General features: G+C 41.8%; 2 protein-coding genes across 4 annotated transcripts in view; one reads left to right on the top strand and one right to left on the bottom strand.

The window, feature by feature from the left end:
• The first annotated feature begins 1,599 nt into the window (after positions 1 to 1,599).
• Positions 1,600 to 3,735, top strand: ss18l2 (ss18, like 2). The gene is made up of 4 exons (XM_019274312.2): positions 1,600 to 1,744; positions 1,927 to 2,003; positions 2,106 to 2,190; positions 2,360 to 3,735. The coding sequence occupies exons 1-4, from the start codon at positions 1,676 to 1,678 to the stop codon at positions 2,405 to 2,407; spliced, it is 279 nt and encodes a 92-aa protein (XP_019129857.2). The 5' UTR covers positions 1,600 to 1,675; the 3' UTR covers positions 2,408 to 3,735.
• garre1 (granule associated Rac and RHOG effector 1) overlaps positions 2,682 to 19,783 on the bottom strand; it is a 32,049-nt gene continuing 14,947 nt past the window's right edge. For all 3 annotated transcript variants that reach the window (XM_010733120.3, XM_019274308.2, XM_019274307.2), the window contains 12 exons: positions 14,331 to 14,543; positions 13,507 to 13,647; positions 13,161 to 13,256; positions 12,801 to 12,962; positions 12,414 to 12,572; positions 10,631 to 10,728; positions 9,751 to 9,876; positions 8,552 to 9,648; positions 6,929 to 7,094; positions 5,972 to 6,109; positions 5,627 to 5,702; positions 2,682 to 4,749 (listed from right to left, as the gene is read on the bottom strand). In XM_010733120.3, coding sequence (XP_010731422.2) covers positions 4,411 to 4,749; positions 5,627 to 5,702; positions 5,972 to 6,109; positions 6,929 to 7,094; positions 8,552 to 9,648; positions 9,751 to 9,876; positions 10,631 to 10,728; positions 12,414 to 12,572; positions 12,801 to 12,962; positions 13,161 to 13,256; positions 13,507 to 13,647; positions 14,331 to 14,543 — 2,811 coding nt within the window. In that variant the 3' untranslated portion in view covers positions 2,682 to 4,410. The remainder of the gene's footprint in view (positions 4,750 to 5,626; positions 5,703 to 5,971; positions 6,110 to 6,928; positions 7,095 to 8,551; positions 9,649 to 9,750; positions 9,877 to 10,630; positions 10,729 to 12,413; positions 12,573 to 12,800; positions 12,963 to 13,160; positions 13,257 to 13,506; positions 13,648 to 14,330; positions 14,544 to 19,783) is intronic.

Raw genomic sequence — 19,783 nt, 5'->3', positions numbered from 1 at the left:
GTCTTCACACTTGGACACATTGTAAATTGTGTCGTCATACAGCTTCAGCAGGCAAGTTGCATTTCTTTGAATCTAACAAGGCAACACGACATCCGGTTGCTCCACTTAAAGGTCCAGGTCTAATGCAGGTAACCACTGCATCTGATTGTTTTTTCATTTAAGATAAATAAGAATTTTTGATTGTGTCGCATATGTTCAAACGCAGAACATAGAACTTGTCGGTGCTCATTACTACTCACTTCTACTATATACTTATTTCCTATTCAGTGTGAGACCAATATTGTGTTCCTGTATTATACTGCTTATCAGTATTATGCAAACACATGCTCTATTTAATGCGCCCCAACAGGAAAAAAACAGGTGTCATTAATAATATTAATAAGGGCTGCACGCCATTTTAGCTTGGCCTGTTCCCAGTACACAGTGATAAAACACACAATGCAGCATTGTTAACTGTAATTGCTCCTGTGCTTTTCCTGATATAACATGCCAACATGTCTGCTGTTAAAAGGGCCAAAAAGGTCACTTTAATTAAATATCGAAACTAAAACCTTCAGACCACGGGTGTCAAACTTATTTTAGTAAAAGGCCACATACAGTCCAGTTCGATTTCAAGGGTGCCGGACCAGTAAAACCATTTCATAACAACCTGTAAATAATAGAAACTACATTCTGAAAATGTTCACAGTTAATGCAAACATCCGAACACAGTGGTCAGCATCTTTAAATATAATCCACTGTAGGTGAAACAAAGTGGATCAGAGTAGCTGTTGCCACAGTGTATTGAACAATAACTTTATAACTTCCGCTTATGTGGTTGTAAGACTTTTTTTTTTTAATCAATTCTATAATAATAATCTAAGAAAATGCACCACAAGTTAGAGAAAATTGAAAGTGTAAATGTTTTGTTAGTTTTGTTGCTTGGTTATGCAAAAAAAAAGAATGGATGCAGTTCTCAGTATTTTTCCATCAGTTTTCAAACGTGTATGGTTTTCTAGAAAAATGTACATAGCAGAAATAATGCTAGAAGGGCACAAGAACTGGACTTGCGTGTTTCGATGTACTTTCTCAAATAACAGAAAACATAAAAGTAATGTTTTATTGTGGTTGTGAGCTGACACTGTTCCTCTGTAGGAATATTGGGATTTTTTTTTTTTTTTTTACTTATATGAGGGGTCCAACAGCTGTTCCTGGGTCAGTTTTGACATTTTGGCCTCAGGGTGGCACAAAAGGACAGTTCATGTGAGTGTTTGAAAAGAAAAATGCAAGAAAAAAAAGAAGGTAAACTCTGGGAACAGAATGTGCTAGTTAATTTAAATTGGTAAAAAAAAAAAATTTAGGCCTGGGTTTGGTGTTTTGCTGCTCATCTGACATTCATCGACATGAAACAATGAAAAGAATAAAGTAAATAATGCACTTTATTAAAATAAACAAATAAAGTTACATTTTCATCACGTTAAGACTTGATTGAACACAGCTACACTTAAACAACAGGCATCACAGAGAGCGGGGACAGATTATTTGATAGATAAACTAGTGTTTTATTTTCTTTAAATCCACGGTTACGCCACCTCTCCACCAGGTGGCGGTAGCGCGCAGAGAATGACACGGCCAGTCGATTCATAGAACCGGCGAAGAAGAAGGCGGAAAGGTAAACAAGTGTGAAACACACAAAATGTCGATCGTCTTTGTGCCCAAGAAACTACGAGGGAAGGCGAAGGTCAACCAGGAGACAATTCAGAGGGTAAGAAGGGGCAATAAAGGGGCAATAAAGGGCATTTAACGAAGCGGCTAACTCGCTGTTAGCTCACAGTCCCGCATATAAACTTATGGCGCGTGTTTGATGCTCGGCGGTTTTATTGTTTCCAAAGATGAAGCTGAAATTATTAATTAACATAATAACTACTGTCTGTCTCTCTGTGCCAGTTACTGGATGAAAACGACCAATTAGTGAGATGCATCGCTGAGTACATGCAGAAAGGACGAGCGGTGGAGTGTGTGCAGTAAGTCAAAGTGTGTGTGTGTGTGTGTGTGTGTGTGTGTGTGTGTGTGAGCATGCAGGATCACTCTCAGCTGGTTTGTGTGTTTTTGTTTTTTTCCATCAGGTACCAGCAGATCCTGCACCGCAACATCGTTTATCTGGCGACGTTAGCTGATGCCAGCCCAGACAACATGCCGTCCTCAGCAAATGTAAAGCAGCTAATCAGCCGTGACTCTTACTCCTAATACTGTTATTGTATAATTTCATTGTATATAGTTTTTATGTTTCCAGTCCTATTTGTATCTTTGCACAGATTTAATTTGAATGTATGTTTACTGCCTTTCTAAGTATTTATGCATCTGTTGTTTCTGTTTCCAGACTGCAGCCTCAACACAATCTGTGAATAAGCACGGAGGGACATCATGATGGCAAACTCTTTGACACAGGAAGATATATTTATAACTATTGTTTCAAGTAATGATACTCATGCCAAGATCACTGGTGTTTTAGGCCAGTAATGTTACATCAAATGTATTATGTGGAAGGAATACGTGAATACAAAGTATTCTGTCGTTTTGTACATTAAAGTCTTTTCTGTTATTTAAACTTGTTTCAGTTTTTTAAAAGTCATCAGACCACACTGTGTCCACACAGGACAGTGAGCAGCAGAACATTTCAGCACAAAGACTACAAAGACAGCTTTTTTTTTTTTTTGAATTGCTAATCATTTTTATTCATTTTTTGCATTGCTGGTACACTTGGAAAGATTCAGTTGCCAGCTCAAGAGAACAATAAGCAACATAAGCCAAGCAGTCCCCCTTCATATCATCTATCAGGGCAACGTGTTTTTATTATTATTTTTTTTTTCCTTTTGTAGAAGCCACTAGTAAACCATTTGACACAGCTGAGAAGCTAACAGTTACAGTCCACGGTCTGTAATGATGTCTTTAAAAAAAGGCTGCAACAGTTAGGGAGAGAACACAGACAAAAAGCAACAAACCCTATATCTTGATTGTGCAAAGCACATTAACTATAAAAAGATATATATTTATATGTATATACAGCAAACAATTCTCTGTAAACATGTTAAGTATGTTAGTTTTCTGAAAACATGGTGTCATTTCATAAATACAGGCAACATTGGCATCCGCAAACATCACAAAAAGATAACATTCTGGGCTTTTAAATGCAGCCCATTGCCATAGAAACCGAAGAAACAAGGGCTCGAAAAAACCCTCATCACACAATGTTTTAGTGTTTAGCATGGCATATTTGGTAACCTTTATAGATAGATGGTGTAGTTCAACTGTAGGAAAAAAAATGTGCTTTTTCACATATTGGGAGGTGGAAAATAATGTTTTATGTAATATGCCTACAAGAATACTAACATACAGTAATGGTATAACATGTAAGAAAATACAAAAATAAGATTAATACTGTCAATAATTGTACAAGAAAAATATTGTATTATTAAACAGAGGAAACGTTTATGGGAGTTAGTGTCAATTTGGAGCAAACAACCGCCAATTAGAGAGGAGGAGGAGGAAATGAAAGCGCTTCTGGATGTGAAGATGTTCCCTAATGCTCTCGTCCGATAGGGTGTGTTACTTCACCGTTTATCAATAATATCAGTCCACCTCTTATCTCTTCAGCACCATTCATCTTCTGAACAACGCTTTGGTTGGAAATAATATTCTGCAAGTGCTATCAATACCAACATGGCACATTGTTACTGCTATAATTCTTAACTCTGGTCAGTTGTTGAAAAAGTAGTGTATTTCTCTCAAATTACACCTCTGCAGTGACATACTATATTTATGCTGAGCCTGCTCAAAGCCTCTTAATAAAAAGAACTAAATATTTATATTTCAACTTCAGTATATTACAAGCTATGAAACAGTAGATGGTAGCTGTATTCTGAGTCATCTTGCGTGAGATTTGGCAGTTACAGCTATGTAGACACAGTATATTTATTATGGGCAAAATGAGAGCATCTCAAGCCCCTGCCCCCTTGTAATCCCCCTCCGTTACACACACACGCACACGCACGCACGCACACACACGTTCAGCTGCAGAAGCAAGTGGGTGACGGCCGTGCACGTCTCCAGCTCTTGTCTGAGGAGACGTAAGCTCAACAGACAGAGAAACGACCACTAGACTAACTGCTGCCAGCATGACACATGCACCTTTTTGTAGTTAAAACATGGCAGTTCAAAAAACTTCAAAATACGTCTCTTTTTCAAATGGGGATGTTTGACATGGAAAAATATAGATACAAAAATGTTGAGCCAGTGTGTATACTTAATTATTTTATTTTTTTGCCTCTGAGGCTTTGAAATCTTCCAATTCAGTGGGTGTGGACTGTAATGGCTGCAGCTCGGCCCACTCAGTGGCTCATCTAACAGAGCTACAAACCCTTTAGACTGTGATCAGTACTGATGAAGGTAGGAGGGCCTGTGCTCGTGTTTGAGGGGGAAGGATTTAAAGCCCTTGGTCATGGGTTTGTGTTGCTGCTGCTGCTGCTGCTGCTGCTGTTGCTGCTGCTGCTGTTGCTGGGTGAAGGGAAAACCAGAGGAGATGCCAGTGGAAGGGGAGCAGTCGCTGGCAGTGGACCACACTGGAGACTGCAGCATCTGCATGGAGTCGCTCCACTGGGAAGAAGGAGGGATGTTCATCTGGTACAAGGAAGAGCTGGGATTGGGCATGGTGTTGGTGTGAGTGGAGTGCTGCCATGGCGCTTTGGGAGGCCAGGTTTTAGTTTTGCTGTCCTGTAGAAAAACACAGCGGACGGCAATGAGCAAAGTGGAAGGGGTCAATAACCAATCAAAAAGTCACAAGGTCTCACCAGTCCTTTAAAACAAGGACAGAAATTCAAATAAGCACATAGAAAAAGCTTGTTGCATATAGGATGGGTATACCTTGTATATAAGGTTGTATATATAATGTTTACATAAAGGAGCAACAGACCATGATTTTTTCACATGCATTTTTGAACTCACAAAAGTCATGGATGTGTGTACATCTGGTAAAATGCAGCCACACACTAGGCTTTTGCAAATTCCACATGAAATGTCACTGTGCCACGAAACATCAATACAGTGACCCATATGGTCCAGTTCCAGCTGGGACTGAGGTTTAGTTAGTAAGTTTATTGCCTCTTAGGTTCTCGGCTGCTTTAAAAAAAAAAAAAAATACAAACTATGAATAGCTCAGCAGCTCAGCCTTTACTCACATTATCTCACATTATCAAATTATTAATTAACACTGCCTTTAACAAACTGTGACCTTCCTCTTGTTCTTGTGGCTTACTTAACTTTAACTTGCACATACTCCTGCCCTGCTAAGCATACCAGTTCTTGCTATTTGATAACTGATTAATTTAATTGCATGGATATATCAGGCAGTATTTATACTTGCTTTAATATGCCTGTTCATTTATTCTCTCATCTCTTCAAACAGCACTTTGAGCTACACCCTATGTATGTGCTATATAAATAATATTAAGGTCATGAAATTTATCTCAAAATAAAACGAAAGAATTAAACTGTCTTATATTTTCAACTTTTTTTTCACAAGAAGTAGTGTCAACATTAGTTAAAAAGGAAGCTCCACAATGTGAGAAATGCTGGGGAGTTGATACTTTACCTGGTTATCGTCACTGATGTGATGGAGTGGTGGTGAGGGCAGGGTGCAAACCTCTGGCTCACCACAGCTGTGTTTTCTGAAAACAGAGACATTTACATTGAACCTTGTCACCTCAACAACACTGTTTCTTACACAGCCAAGCTTGCACATCCTCTTCTATGCAATAATTATCAAGGTGTGTTTATATGGGGAAAAAAAGATCACTGTTTTGTTTTGTGAGTGTGGAACATCAAGTGAATCACATTTTATGATAATTATGAGTCTGGATGTTTCCACTTCCACTGTAAAGCTGGCTGACAGAATAGACGAGACAAATTCAAGCCAGCGGATGATTTTGGGACTTACCTCCTTTGTTTAACCGCAGCTACAAGGTCCGGCCCAGAAAACATGGAGAACAAACTGTCGCCATTGGCAGAAGATGTCTCATCGCTGGAGCTGGCAGAGTCCCCCTGATTGGCTGACCAGCTGCTGTTTACGGCCTCACTGAGGACACAACCAGAGGAGGTGTTAGCACTTTCCCTGGTATACTATAAATTATTAACTCTGACTTATCCTTTTTGTGTTTTGTAGGATAAAAAGACATCTATTAGAAGTAGAATAAATGTAATCAAAGTTTGGGATTTTCTTTTAACCAATGTTGATGTTTGTTATTATTTTTCTTGTAATTTAGTTTTTTGTTGCCTCTGCATCATTAAAAATGAGGGTCCACCTCTCCTGAGAAGTAAATAAAGGTTGAAAATTGTTGATTCAGTGGCATTTGATAACTTTATATCAACTTCCATCAGGTTCTACAGGATCTCTCGGTCCTGTTTAAAGGTTGTTAAAAAGTGAAATCCTGCACAGGGTTTACAAGTGAGATGCCACTGCAGTATAACGGCCGCTTGTTTATGTCTGCATCCAGATTAATCTCTCAGCAGAATGGTGTTGTCTCACACTTGTGGGCTGAATTTAAATGACAACAGTCTAGATGAATGTGGTAAATGCCTCACATACTGATGATGTCTTCTACATTAATAATTAAAATCAAAAAACATTCTTCAAGACTACTGTGCACTATGATGAGGCTAAGCTTTAAATAACCCTCCAACAACTATAATGCTGTCCAAAACTAATCCTTAACATGGCATTAGGGATTTTTTAAAGTGTGTCTTTGTGTTCATTTTTCTTTTACTATGTTAGTACAACTGATGAAAAATCTGGTTTTAAAACTACAAAAGAAATGAAAACATAAAAAAACAAACCTTTGAAAAATTTTTTTTTTTTTAAAGCAACATAGGGGCCATGTCGTGCACAGACACCTACCCCTCACTGTAGTACTCTGGGTGCGACCAGGTCCTGTGCTGCTCATCAGGCATTGGCCAGTTGCTGCGCGGGTTGCTGGGCCGACGGATGTGCTGCACCTGCCGTTTCTGCTGCATGGCCTGACTGACGCCAGCGACGTAACGTGCAAACTCCGGGTCAGAGCCAACTACGTTTGGAAAGGGAGGATAAACACAGCTATGAGTTTCTGACACCCTCAGCTTTTCTCTTTGGGTCCCTGGAGCTCAATCCGTTTAGCCAGACTGTCTACCATAGCAGAAAAATCACAATGGCCGTAAGTCAACTCTGCACAATAGCTCTTGACTGCAATCAAAAGAGTCTGCTGCAGTGTAAAAATAGCAACTGACACAGGCTAAAATCAGCAGAAATTGTCAACTTACAGTCACAGCTACATGCGGGGGGAAACAGCTGCTCATACTATCTGACCTACATTTATTATGTTACTTAGATCAGGCTCCAAAGTTGTCTGAAATCTGCTTGCATGGTTACAAGACAGCATATAAATAATATCAGATTATTTTACTATACACTGACTGGCCGCATGACATGACAAGATATGGCTTAATAATGACAAATCTTGTATGTTTTCCGGCTTACTTGCAGTCTGCTCTGCAGACATCATCTATCCCCACTGCCATTACACTGCTTTATTTTAATGCAATAATGATGAATGATGATAATAATCTTTGTGTAGTAATCACTTTATGTTGTTATCAACTGATGCCTGCAAACAACTTTTCTTTTATGAAACAGTAACAACTTTTTTATATGTCAGCTGGATACCACAGCAAGCGTCTTAATGGTTTTGAACATTAGTCTCCTGGTATAATAAATAACTAATAACTACATTGTCAAGTCATAAAAATATTGATTGATTTATTTTTAAATATTTAATCAAAGTCAGCAGAGCTCCACACTGCACCGCTGACATAACAGTCTGACTGAGGAGCATGAGAGGTCGAGACCAACGCTCCCATTTAGACATCTCTTCATGATAAAAGAGATGAGACCGCAGCTTTCTAAAAATAGAGCTTAGAACATTTACATGTTTCATGAGGAAATGAATGAAATGTATTTCTGTCTGTTAATATCCATTAAAATGACCCAATTATTTAATAATTTTGAACTTTAACACTGAACTCTAAAATTCTGATCTGGTGTCTCTTTTAAATGTCCTCGCACTTTTGACTTGGACAGTTTTAAAAACAACTTACCACCGTCGTCCTCTACATGAAAATGGAGCGAATGTGTGGATAACTTAGTAGTCTTAATGTAATGTGTCATCAAAATTAAATCAAATCAATTTTATTTGTATAGCCCAAAGTCACAAAATACATTTGCCTCAGAGGGCTTTACAATCTGTACAGGGAGTGACACCCTCTGTCCTTAGACCCTCGGTTCCAGTGAGGAAAAACTTGCCCACAAAAAACTTTTAACAGGGAAAAAATGTGGAAGAAACCTCAGGAAGAGCCACAGAGGAGGGATCCCTCTCCCAGGACGGACAGACGTGCAATAGATGTCACGTGTACAGAACAAATCAACACAAACATATTGTACAATTACAATGACTGATAATATGTCATATAAAATCATAGTGGAGCTCACCTGCAGGGTCAAAGGGCAGCGTGTCTCCCAGGACTCCAAACATTCCTTCACTCTGGTCCCTGTTGGGCCAAGTATTGTTGCGGGGCCCCTGCGGCTTCTGACCCAGCATCTCTGACATGACGCTGTCCATGTAGGTGCTGACCAGGCCCAGACTGTACAGATCTGAGCTCAGATCCGGCAGCCCAGGTGAGCTCCACTGCCCAATTGGACCCAGGGGTGACAGCCCTGCTGGGGGGCCTTGCGGTGGAGGCTGTTGCCCAGAGGTGCCAAGCCACTTGCTGGCCACTCTTTGCTGTGACAGGACCTGCGGTGGGGTCTGCTGAGGAGGAAGCTGAGGAGGAGGTGGCTGCTGCTGACTGATAGGCTGCAGGAGGTGCTGGTAGTACTGCAGGGCCTGTGGAGAGGGCTGCTGAGGTGGAGGAGGGGGCTGCTGCTGCTGGGGTTGCTGTTGCTGCGGTGGAGGAGGCTGTGGTTGAGGCTGCTGCTTTTGCACCACCTGGGGCTGAGGCTGTGGCTGGGGCAGGGTCTGAGCTGGGGGCTGCAGGGCATTGTGAGAGATCGATTGGGAAGTTGGCGGAGGTCCATTCGGGGGCTTCAGCTCGGCAGGGTTTGCAGACGCCACAGAGTTCCTCCTCTTGACCAGGGGCGAAGCCTGCTGTGATTTTCCCATGTTGAATCCTGAGAGAAAGTCGATGACATCCTGCATCTCTTGGTCAGTCGGCAGGTTCATCCCCTGGTCCTCGGACACTGAGCCGTTGGCCATCTGGTTTTGCTGGGTAGAGTCAGGGTTGCAGGACAGGCTGCTCATCTGCAGGATGCTCTGTAGTCTCCCATCATTGTGGCCCAGGCTCTTGGCCTTATCCTCAGAGCTACTGGTTGTTAGCATGCTGCGAGACGGGGTACTAGGGATGGAGTAACTGCCACCACTATTAGAGCTGGATGAGACTTTCTTGGTAAACTTGGAAGTCAGCTTGGATATCGTTTTGGGCAGTCCACTGGAGGTCTTGGAGGTGGTGCCTGGAGGCAGGTCTACCTGACCACCATAATCTGGGCTCTCCCGCTGCAGTTGTATCTGAATAGTGGGCAAGGCTTGGTCTCTTTTGAAGGGAAGAGAAACACAGGTACTTAATTATGAGCCGTACTAGCACCAAACTTGTAGGAAAAAAATAAGTGATTATTGTCATTTAACATTCACTCACTTTCTCTCCTTCCATCTGTTGATGTCAAACACTGCTGTGTAGAGCACGTCTACTAGACCAAGTGTTTTCTCCGGGTCCAAACTCCGCTGGAGCAAGGACATAGTGGCTGGGTCCTCCTTCAGACACCTGAACAAGTACGTGTACACAGACACACAGGCACAACATGACAGGACAGAACAGAACATGAACTACAAATCCAACATAATGTGCCGCACACAAAAGCCCAGGTGCGTTTGCTGGAGATGAATGTGACATTTGATATTCATAAACAAGAGAAGAGCCAAAAACAACCTGACAGCCTTTCAACTCACAGAATGGTTTAGTGTATTCATCGTCGCCACATCTCAGCTGATCAGAGTTGGAAATCAAACACACACACCTCACCTGGATGCTAATGCAAACTCACGCTGTCGAACCACAAATGACAACTAGAATGAGATTTATGAAGAGAAATGTTTTCCCTTTTTCTCAGATAACACCAACTTGTCCTGGTGCAAGTCTGCAAGTATATTCAAGTGAACTGCTCAAAGAGAGTTACATGTTTAAAGGGCAGCTCCTCGCCATGAATGTATGTGCTGTTATGAGTGCCTCTGGTTAATTATATTTTTTGCAGCCATTGTAGTTTCTCCTACACACAGTGAAGGGGAAGGTGAGGCAAGGGGGTTGCAATCTAAAGCCTAACCGGTAGATGCCGCTCTATCCTACACACCAGACGTCTGATATAATCAGTAAGCGTGGCGTATTAATTCAGTACTAGATTTTTTAATTGCGGTTATTTCTAACTGCAACTGTCACGATGAATAAATGCAGATATAAAGTTTACAGTATAAAGTTTCACTGTTGGACGTCTACTTGAAAAACAGTGCTTTGATATGCTTACCATGTAGAGGGAACCTGGACCACCACCTTGGATCCCTCAAGAGTGATCTGTGGAGCATAAGCCTCCTTGTTCTCAATCTGAGCTGTATCAACAACCACCTGTTGGGACACAGAAAAACACCTGCATGAGCAAGCTTTCTTCATAGACATTTCAAGTTCATAGCAAACTGTTGTTGACTGATTTACACACACAGCAACTAATATTATTATGAGGTTTCGATTTCTCTTGGTGTAATACAAATCTGGGACAGTCTTGAAACAACCAGACTGGTTTTATTCAGTGCAGCATGCAAACATGTTGGAAATATAGCAAGAAGTCAAAAGGCTTTTCGTTGGTGCCTGGCATTAATTTCACGCCACGCAGAGAGAGGTGGTTCAAGGTGAGGAAGCAGAACGCATTCAATCAGCCAGTGACAACAAACAGGCCAGCCTTCCTGCCTGCTGCTTGTCAAATTTATTTGTAAGTTCTTTGAAAGTGGCCTTGGCTCCTCGAGACCCATGCAGCTGGGTCACAAAGAGGGAGGGAAGGTGGGAGGAGTCCATTTCCTGAATTACAGGAAGTTACTCTATTGTTATTAAAAAAAACAAAACAGGTGTATCCTCGGAAACCCCTGGCTGCCCATGTAAGACAGCCACATACAAACACAAACAGTGCGTCAGCCATGTTGAAACACACAAGACAAGGTCACTGGGGGCAGGAAAGAGGAGGAACAGCACAAAAACAGACGAGGTCAACTTCTTCGCTGGGCTCTGAAAGTCAAGACTAGAAGGTAAAGGGAGTCACTGGTAAATAATGTTTCCAGGAACGACAGCAGAACAGCTATGGTGACTGTTACTGTAAGTGTACAAGAATGAAAACGAGTAGGAGAGTGTGTGTGTGGGAAGGTATGAATAGTGCATGACAGTGGGTGTATGATAAGTGTATGTATATGCAAGTGTCAGAAAGAAACAATGTATGAGTGCGTGTGCATGCTGCTGTGTGACCCATGATCCGATTTGGGTTAATGACCATAGTCTTAGATAATGCAAAGTGCTCATCCATCATCCAAGGATTGTTTTATGGTTAGCAGAGGGCTGGCAGGGCTGGATGGGAACACTCCTTCAGCTTGACATACAAAACAAGGCAGACCACACAGAGGAAATAAACACTGGAGCATAAACACACTGGTGTTACTCTGAGGAGAGTCCTGCTGCTGACTCTCCCTCCCTGTGACTCCTTTTCAACAGGAGGTATGGGAGGCGGGGGGAGTTCTGTTTGCAGACCCACCCAGGCGAGCCCATCCTTCACCCAGATGCTGTAGGAATGTTTCTTCTCTTTTGTCTCTCTCTAGTGCTTGTTTACACCTCTCGGCTGCCTCAAAGCCAGCGGACAGATCTCTGCATATCCATTACAAATCTGACAAACAACGGGATGCAGGTTGCCAAACCCACAGACGCACAAAAGGAGAGACTTCAGTAACTTAAGCAGAAGTGTTGGTGAAGAACAACAGGCCCGCTCACGTCAGCGTGCTGCCTCCTCTCCACTGCTCTGTGGTATCAACTACACTGTGATGGATGTTAAACAAGTCCTGAATAAGGATCCAGTAGAGAGCTTTATAGTATATCTTTCTCAAACAAGATAATACTATTCGGTGCTGCCTAGGCACGGTCACCTGACCTTTTTTTAAATCATACAACTAGTTGTTTGAAATGCGGATATCCACTGTGGCTTATGTCCAAAATGTAAACTCCAAGTGAAATACAGCTTTACTGTAGCAGCCCTGGTTTTTAATATCTCTACTCACCAGACCAGCCTGAGCAAACAGCAGCTGCACAGCTGTCTTGCAGGCTCCTCTCCAACTGGATGGGCAGACTTGGTTGAGGACCTCAGTGACGGGAGAGTCATCCCTGGGAGTCACTCCATTCTGGCCCAGCGCCTCCTTAATGAGCTGCAACATTGTGTGCTGAGGAGACGAGACACAAAGAGCTGTCAACAAAGAAGTCTGCCATAGTCGTCTGCTGGTGCTGCACTACAGATGCCACTAAAAATAAAAGCGACTAGAGCATTAATTAGTCCACACTAAAAACATATGTGATATGTATTTTTTTTAATGACTGACCCAGAAAAAGTTGGTAAACAACGTGGTGAGAAATAAAAAGTAACATGAAGCTGACCAGTTGAGGGAATATACCGTTTTCAGTTTGAGGTTTTCAGCCGCTGACTCGTTGAAGGACACTCCTTTGAGGAAATGTGAGCCGATCTGTACAGGGATGGTGGGCAACTCGCACTGGATGGGCTGGGAGGTGGTCTGCATCCTGCCCGCCTGCTGGGCCTCTGCCTCACTGCAGCAGCACTACACACACACACCCACCCACGTAAACATATACACAACAGTCCAAAGCACAAAAAACAGTGACACATGATGGTATTTTAACATTAGAATGAAAGGGAAGGGGAGACATTTCCCATATAGAGAACATGTAAAAATTTCGATTTACCATTCTATAAATCTTTAAAAAGATTATTACTGACTTTCTGAGAGTGAGCCCACCTGTAAGGCTGCTTCCACAGCTTTGGGGTTAAGATGAAAGCCGGCCTTCAGTGCATACTCACTATGGCCCAGGCTCTCTAGTGCTGCTTTGTAGGCCTGGAGATAGAGAGAAAACATGACCTGCTATCAGTCCAACGTTGCTTTCATCACCAAGATCAGAGGTTTTCAGACCCTTTTTTCCTGGTACTGTAATTTCATCATGACTCCATCTAGTACCGTGCAGTTTATTGAAACAAAATGAATGTAATTTTACCTGGAGGTGATCCCAATTTGTTTTTAAATCTACAAGCCACTAAAATAACCGTGCAAGTAGTTCCTCGCCCTGGTCTTTGGGGTGATTACATACCTGTAAAGCATCATCAATCTTCATGTTGAGCTCCTTCAGCTGGTGCTCAGGGATGGTGGTGTTGTTGGAGCAGAAGAGCTGCTGAACCTGGATGCCTGCCAGGCAGCCGTCCCGGCCCCTCTCTCTCAGCCTCGCCATAGCCTGAGTGCACAGCAGAGTACTGGGTCAAAGTGACAGCAGGAATATCAACGCTACTACAGCATAATCTCACAGATAAATGCAATAAATACTTGAGAATAAGTGGATTGTAGGGCATTGCAGGGCCGGCATTTCAAAAAAGTGATTTAAAAGTGTATAGAACAAAAGTTTAATAATTTATGGCCAAAATAGTTTCAACAAAACAGATGTCCAGCAGCATTTTAGCTGATAAAAGCGTGTCTGAAGCTTCTGAAAAAGAGTCCAGGCCACCGCCCTCTGCCTAAACAACCCCCCAGCACATTCTACCGGGGTCTATCCAGGCCTCTCTGCATGCCAGAGCTTAACAGATCAATCAACCCACTATTCTCCTCTCTGCCTCACTTTATTCAACAAAGCTCAAAATGGGCCAGTGGGACTGATTAGCCTGGGGATTAGTTAGGTCCTCATACCAAACTGCCTGCTTTACATAGGCTGGGGTCTACAGGGCTACAGAACATTGCACACACACAGAAGTCACAGAAACTGCAGCCCAAAAAAGAGGAAATAGGAAATTAAGGCTGGAAATCGTAAACGGCTGGCATTTCTCAGGAATGCGTAACAAGTCAGCTTTTCACCTCACACAGACAAACTCCATATTTCCGAGGCCCTGACCAGGAAGAGTCCTCGGTGGCCCTGTGGCTGCATACCTGAGCTGCACCTTTCCATGAGCGTGAAGCTTCCTCCAGCTCTGTAAGAGCCCCGAGGTCAGAGCTTTGGGAGCAGGCGTTGGCGCAACGCTCCTGGGCCTGGGCAAGAGCCTCTGCCAGGCAGGACTGAGCCACAGGCTGGACCTTCTGCAAAGCCTGTGATAGAAACTGGAAATGGACCTGCATCACCGTGAGGAAGCACCGGCCCAGCACCTGGAAAGACATGACGAGAGATTACTGTTAAAACATTCTCATTCTTAGCGTGCTAAAGCACCTGAGCCAGGATGTTTGGCAAACAATATACTGTAGATGCCCTCAGGTTAGGAAACTAACATGCATGTCCACATACCTCAGGAATTAATTAACATAATTACCATACCTGTTCACATATCTTGTGCTACTTAGGCAACAAAATTAGCTCATGTTATCGTTTACTTTTTCACACCTTGAGAACGGGAAAGATTATTTCCCTCAGAATAAGGTACATTATTTTAATATAAATACTTTTTACAAGTACACTATTGTAAAATAATGATACACTGTTAAGTGTTTGACTCTGAATGATAATAAAATGAATCATTAAAGTGAGGTTGGTGAGTAAAGTGAGTATTGTCATCCACCAATGCGACAGTAGATTATATTTTAGGCTGTTGGATGAACCATATTGTGTTACAGTCACCTCCATTTGTCCACCATATTGTTCCATATCGTTTGGCCCAACAAATATCATGATAGTAAAGCTGCTTTTGAACTTGATCTCTGTCAGCCAACGGCATGTCATGAAGCAGTGTGCAGAAGACGCCATCTTTCAGAGTAAAACAACACGCATGTGTTTGCATTTGTGGTAAATTGCATGATGTAAACCGATATCATCTGACAATGAGTACACTCTGTATTTGTATATTTGCAAGCAAAAGACACATGGAAAACATCTCAAACTGAATATGCGTGAGAGCGAGAGAGGGAAGGTTTGTCTATCTAAATGTAAAGACTGTACTGAAGATGTATCGACTTATGTAGGGAGGCAAAGTACAAAATTGGTAATCGGGGTTGAAACTCAGAAACACCATCCTTGCCATGCAGCATGTAAGAATATATTCGATTACAACACGGCTGAAATATTCATCACTCTACATCTACTAAGCTGAAAGTGTGTGTGTTTGTTTGGTGAGAGAATAGCCCAGGCTTAGAGGTTGTTTGTTGTCCAGTTAGCAAAATAAGAGAAACAGGACACCACAGGGTCCACCATGGTCACAGGGTTTTCTTTTTCAGGTACCTGCTGAAAATATCTCAAGGGGGAGGCTGAGTTGTTAAAGACAGAAATATGCTGCTGCTTTCTGACTGCAGACAGAACAACAGGACACGGCTACATTCATTGCACCGTTTCATTTGGCAGGGTGTGAATAAGGCTGACGCGACACCATCATGAGCCTGAATGTTTATGACTGCTGTCATCAAGTGTCGTTTTATCAATTAGCTCTAAGCTCATTTAAATCACATTATTGACAGTAGAAGTGTTTGTCTCAAGTTGCGTTTCAATAATACCACGTTTTGGCAGTGAAGAAACAGTGACTTGTATTGTGTGGAGGATATAGTCCTCGCTGCAGCTGTCCCCGGTTCGAATCCTGCATCGGACGGCCATTTACTGCGTGTCACTCGCCCTCTCTCTGCCCCCTGCTTCCTGTCTATTTTCAGCTGTCCTATCATTAAAGGCATAAAAAGGCCAAAAAAATAATCAAAGAAAATAATAAAAAAATCTGTGATGTGATTATAACAATAACGACACACTCCAGTGGATGAACAGAAGCTATATGGCAGCAAAGTGAAGGTAGGATTATGAAGTTTGTTTTTGTCTTGCTAGTGACAGCAGGTACAGAGAGCCCATCCTAAAAACCTGAATGTCAAAGGGTTGAAAGCTCGTCTTTGTTTACATACACAAATCCTGCTTGCTCCTGTGCCATCATCATCTATTGTGCACGCCTTGAAGGTGTATGCACATTATGGGAAAATACGGGAAAACGTGTTTTGTGCGTTAGATTCTGAAGAAACGACACTAAAAACTCACGTTAATCCGTTACGATCTTAGTCAGCATGCTTACATTTGCAATTAATGTTCTTATAAATAATCTTCTGACCACATGTCTGTACCAAATTTCACAGTAATCCATTCAGTGGTTCTTCGGATGTTTAAATAAAAAAACTAAAATATCAACCTGACGATGGTGCTGTAATATCTGTACAAAATCTGGTGCTAATCCATCAAGTAGATGCCGAGATACTGAAAAAGTCTGACATGCTGGTGACCTTAGAGGAAAAGTCAAGGGGGGGTAACAGACGTCACCTGTAGCACAATATGTGTATCAAATGTCATTGCCATCGATCGTGTAGGTGTCAAAACAATTTCAAAGGAACGATCAACAGACCGACCAACTGGTATTGCCGTCACTAGAGCTAATGAACACAGCAGCTGTAAAATGCACTTCTGTGTCCTTAAACTCAGACCCAAAGAGAGATGACATACCGCCTACTCTGAGCTTACTCTGGGAGACTTGATAAACACAGGCCCAGATCCAGTGTGCACAAGATGAGAAATTCCTACGCCTGCTGTCGATGTTGAGCAACTAATCAAAACTTAATCAGTCACCGGAGATTTAGTGTGCATGCAAAGCAGACATAAGACGCATATTGTCTGATAATAAAGCTTGCCAATTCATGCAAACTGATATCATATGTAGTGTATCCTAATGAAGAGCACAGAATAGCATGAACAGGCTGACAATGAGAGCTCAAAGTGTTACAAACTATTCTACAATAACCAAGTGAGGGAAAAAATGTGGCCATGGCTACAGCACAAGATAATGGATAACACATGTGATTGGCTGTGCAGTATCCCACACAGTCATGGAAAATATGAGAAATAGGAGTGCAGCAGAGCCAAGCTAACATCGGGCCCCTCTCTCAAGCCCAAACAAGGCGAATCATGAATCAATCAACATTTATACCTCTATTTTCTGAGAACACCTGCACTATAAGTGCACCAAATCTACCAAAGCGATGTTCCTGGGATTAGGATCTCTTTTAGAGAAAGGGAGTGTGAGGCCTGTTATAATAACCAGATGGTCATGTCACTGATCTGTGGAAAAAAAAAAAAAAAAGTCTACCTTGGTTGGTTAATGTCGCTGGTAAAGCTTTGTCTATAACTTCTCTTATTTTTTTCACTTTTATTTTCTGTACCTTCCCTTTTTACACAATTATTCTCGAGAAAGAGGAAAGTCACATTTGTCTTGACCTCTGAATTTCTTTAAACTGGTCAGTCACATGATGTAACTGATTCAAAGTCATTCTACATATGAGTGGGTGCGTCAGAGTCAACATTACGGGGTAAAACCAACCTTTACAAAAAAAAAAAAGGCACCCTGTGGAGTTCTTGTAAATTAAAGTCATTGTTTCTCGCCAAAACAAACTGTGTGTATTCCTGACGTTAAACATGTTGAATGTATGAATCCTTCCTTGTAAAAAAAAAAACATTCATTCATTCCATTCTCATGTGCCTTTACGGACTCACTGCTGCGTTACTACCACCTACTATCTGATGGTGAAAAGGCAAAAAAAACATCATTACGGATGTGTCTCACATCACTAATCAGTACATGCATGATACAAGTAAAACATTGCTCCATAACAGCCTTACTTCAGACTCCAACAAACATTTTTTTTCTCTAGTTTTTATCTCTTTTCACAATACAAAAGTCAAAACCCACAATACAACAAATAACTTACTACAAATACACTCATTCACTGAAATTAAATGAAGCCCTCATATGCAGCTACTGTATAAAAGAAGACACCAAGAGTTTTTAACAGCTGAAGACAAATGGGTTGTTTTTACAGTGTGCATGGATGGGATAGCTTATATGCAATCTTCTGACTAGAGCAGCCATGAAGGCCTCTCTTCGTCATGGGGACCTCTCTGTCTGCCTCTAGTCTCCACTCTTTAGTTTAAACTTACAAGCTCGGCTAACGGCCTCTAAACAAACCGTGACATTTTCATGCATATTTGCCAGTGGAGTCACTCAGAAGCCAGAGAGCCGAGCTCCGTTTTGGAAAAGAAAAAAAAAGAAGAAGGAAAAAAAAAAAAAGGAGGAGGTTGTTTTGCAGACTGCACTGACCTGAACTTTTGGGGGCTCTCGGTTAAAAAAAGGGGGCAAAAGAAAGAAAGAGACCTGAGCAAGGGAACACAGTGGGGTGGATGGAGGGGGGGGGACTTTACATACCACAACTCCCCAAACTCAGAAATGCATTTGGCTCTTTCTGAAGACCTCATAATACATCCAGCTGCCAAACAGCATTCCTCGACTCATGCAGACAAAGGAAAATCCCTTTTACTGTTACAGACACATCGCATTGTATAGGGACATGCTGAATTAGCAGCAATTATCACAAGCTAGGTCTAAACAAGCACGTGCGTGTGAGATAAGATAACACTTGATTGCCTGTTCACACGTAAATTTGTCTTATATCACACGCTCCACTCATCAGAATAACAAAATATAACAATACAACATAAAAGCTAGCAGACTAAAACAACAGACATAGTAGTGCAGCTAACCCTACCCTACAATAAAAATCTTTAAGCCTGTAGCAGATTAAATTAATTGTATGTGCAAACAAACGTTTTGACCTTTAACTCGTTTTTTTTCTTTTCTTTTTATTGTTCATACACAGCCTCTGTCCAGCACTTGTTTTGCAGTGCTCCACTTTGGTAAAACTGCTCTGCAACAGTTAAAAAATGTCCCCATCTTCTGTTCTACCAATACAGATATCTTCTGGGATTAGAGGAGCCACTTCCTGTGCTGTTAACCCCACTACTTTTTGTTCACTTTTAACTGGTACATTATACTTCACCCTAAAAACATAATATTATTGTGTGTGTGCAGTGTTTTCTCACAGGTTAATGCAACTATTATACTATGTATATAGAATATTCTTATACACGTATTAAAGTGTTTCCTTTTCTGCTTTAACAAATGTACCCTTTATGCCCAGGGCCAGACAGCTAGTGTGAGTGCCAAGCCATGCGGTCTAAACTTTCACAGACTTGGGCTTCCTCTAATATTCATCTGTGCATATCCAAGACCACAGAGAGTCAGATTTACTGACTGCGGTGCAAAAGTGTTTCCTGTTTTGGGCTCAGCCACATCCACTGAGGTCCTGCAGCCCCTCTAGTGTCTTGGCCGCAGCCATGTACCTATTCACTGCTAAATGCTAAAAGGATTATGGAAACACCAATAACCACCATTATTTTTATATTGTGCAAGTGTTTCACCTAACAGAGTCATCTGTGACACACGTTTCATCACAGGTGCCACAGAGGGGGATTCATATTTAGATGCAGAGGGATTTGACAAGGTAGGTAAAACTGGCAAGTCTGAATACAACACTGCAGTTATGAT

This window comes from Larimichthys crocea, chromosome VIII, assembly GCF_000972845.2.
Source record: "Larimichthys crocea isolate SSNF chromosome VIII, L_crocea_2.0, whole genome shotgun sequence".
Lineage (NCBI taxonomy): Eukaryota > Metazoa > Chordata > Actinopteri > Sciaenidae > Larimichthys > Larimichthys crocea.
Note: the sequence above shows the minus strand (reverse complement) of the source record. Positions and strands in the feature narration are given on the sequence as shown.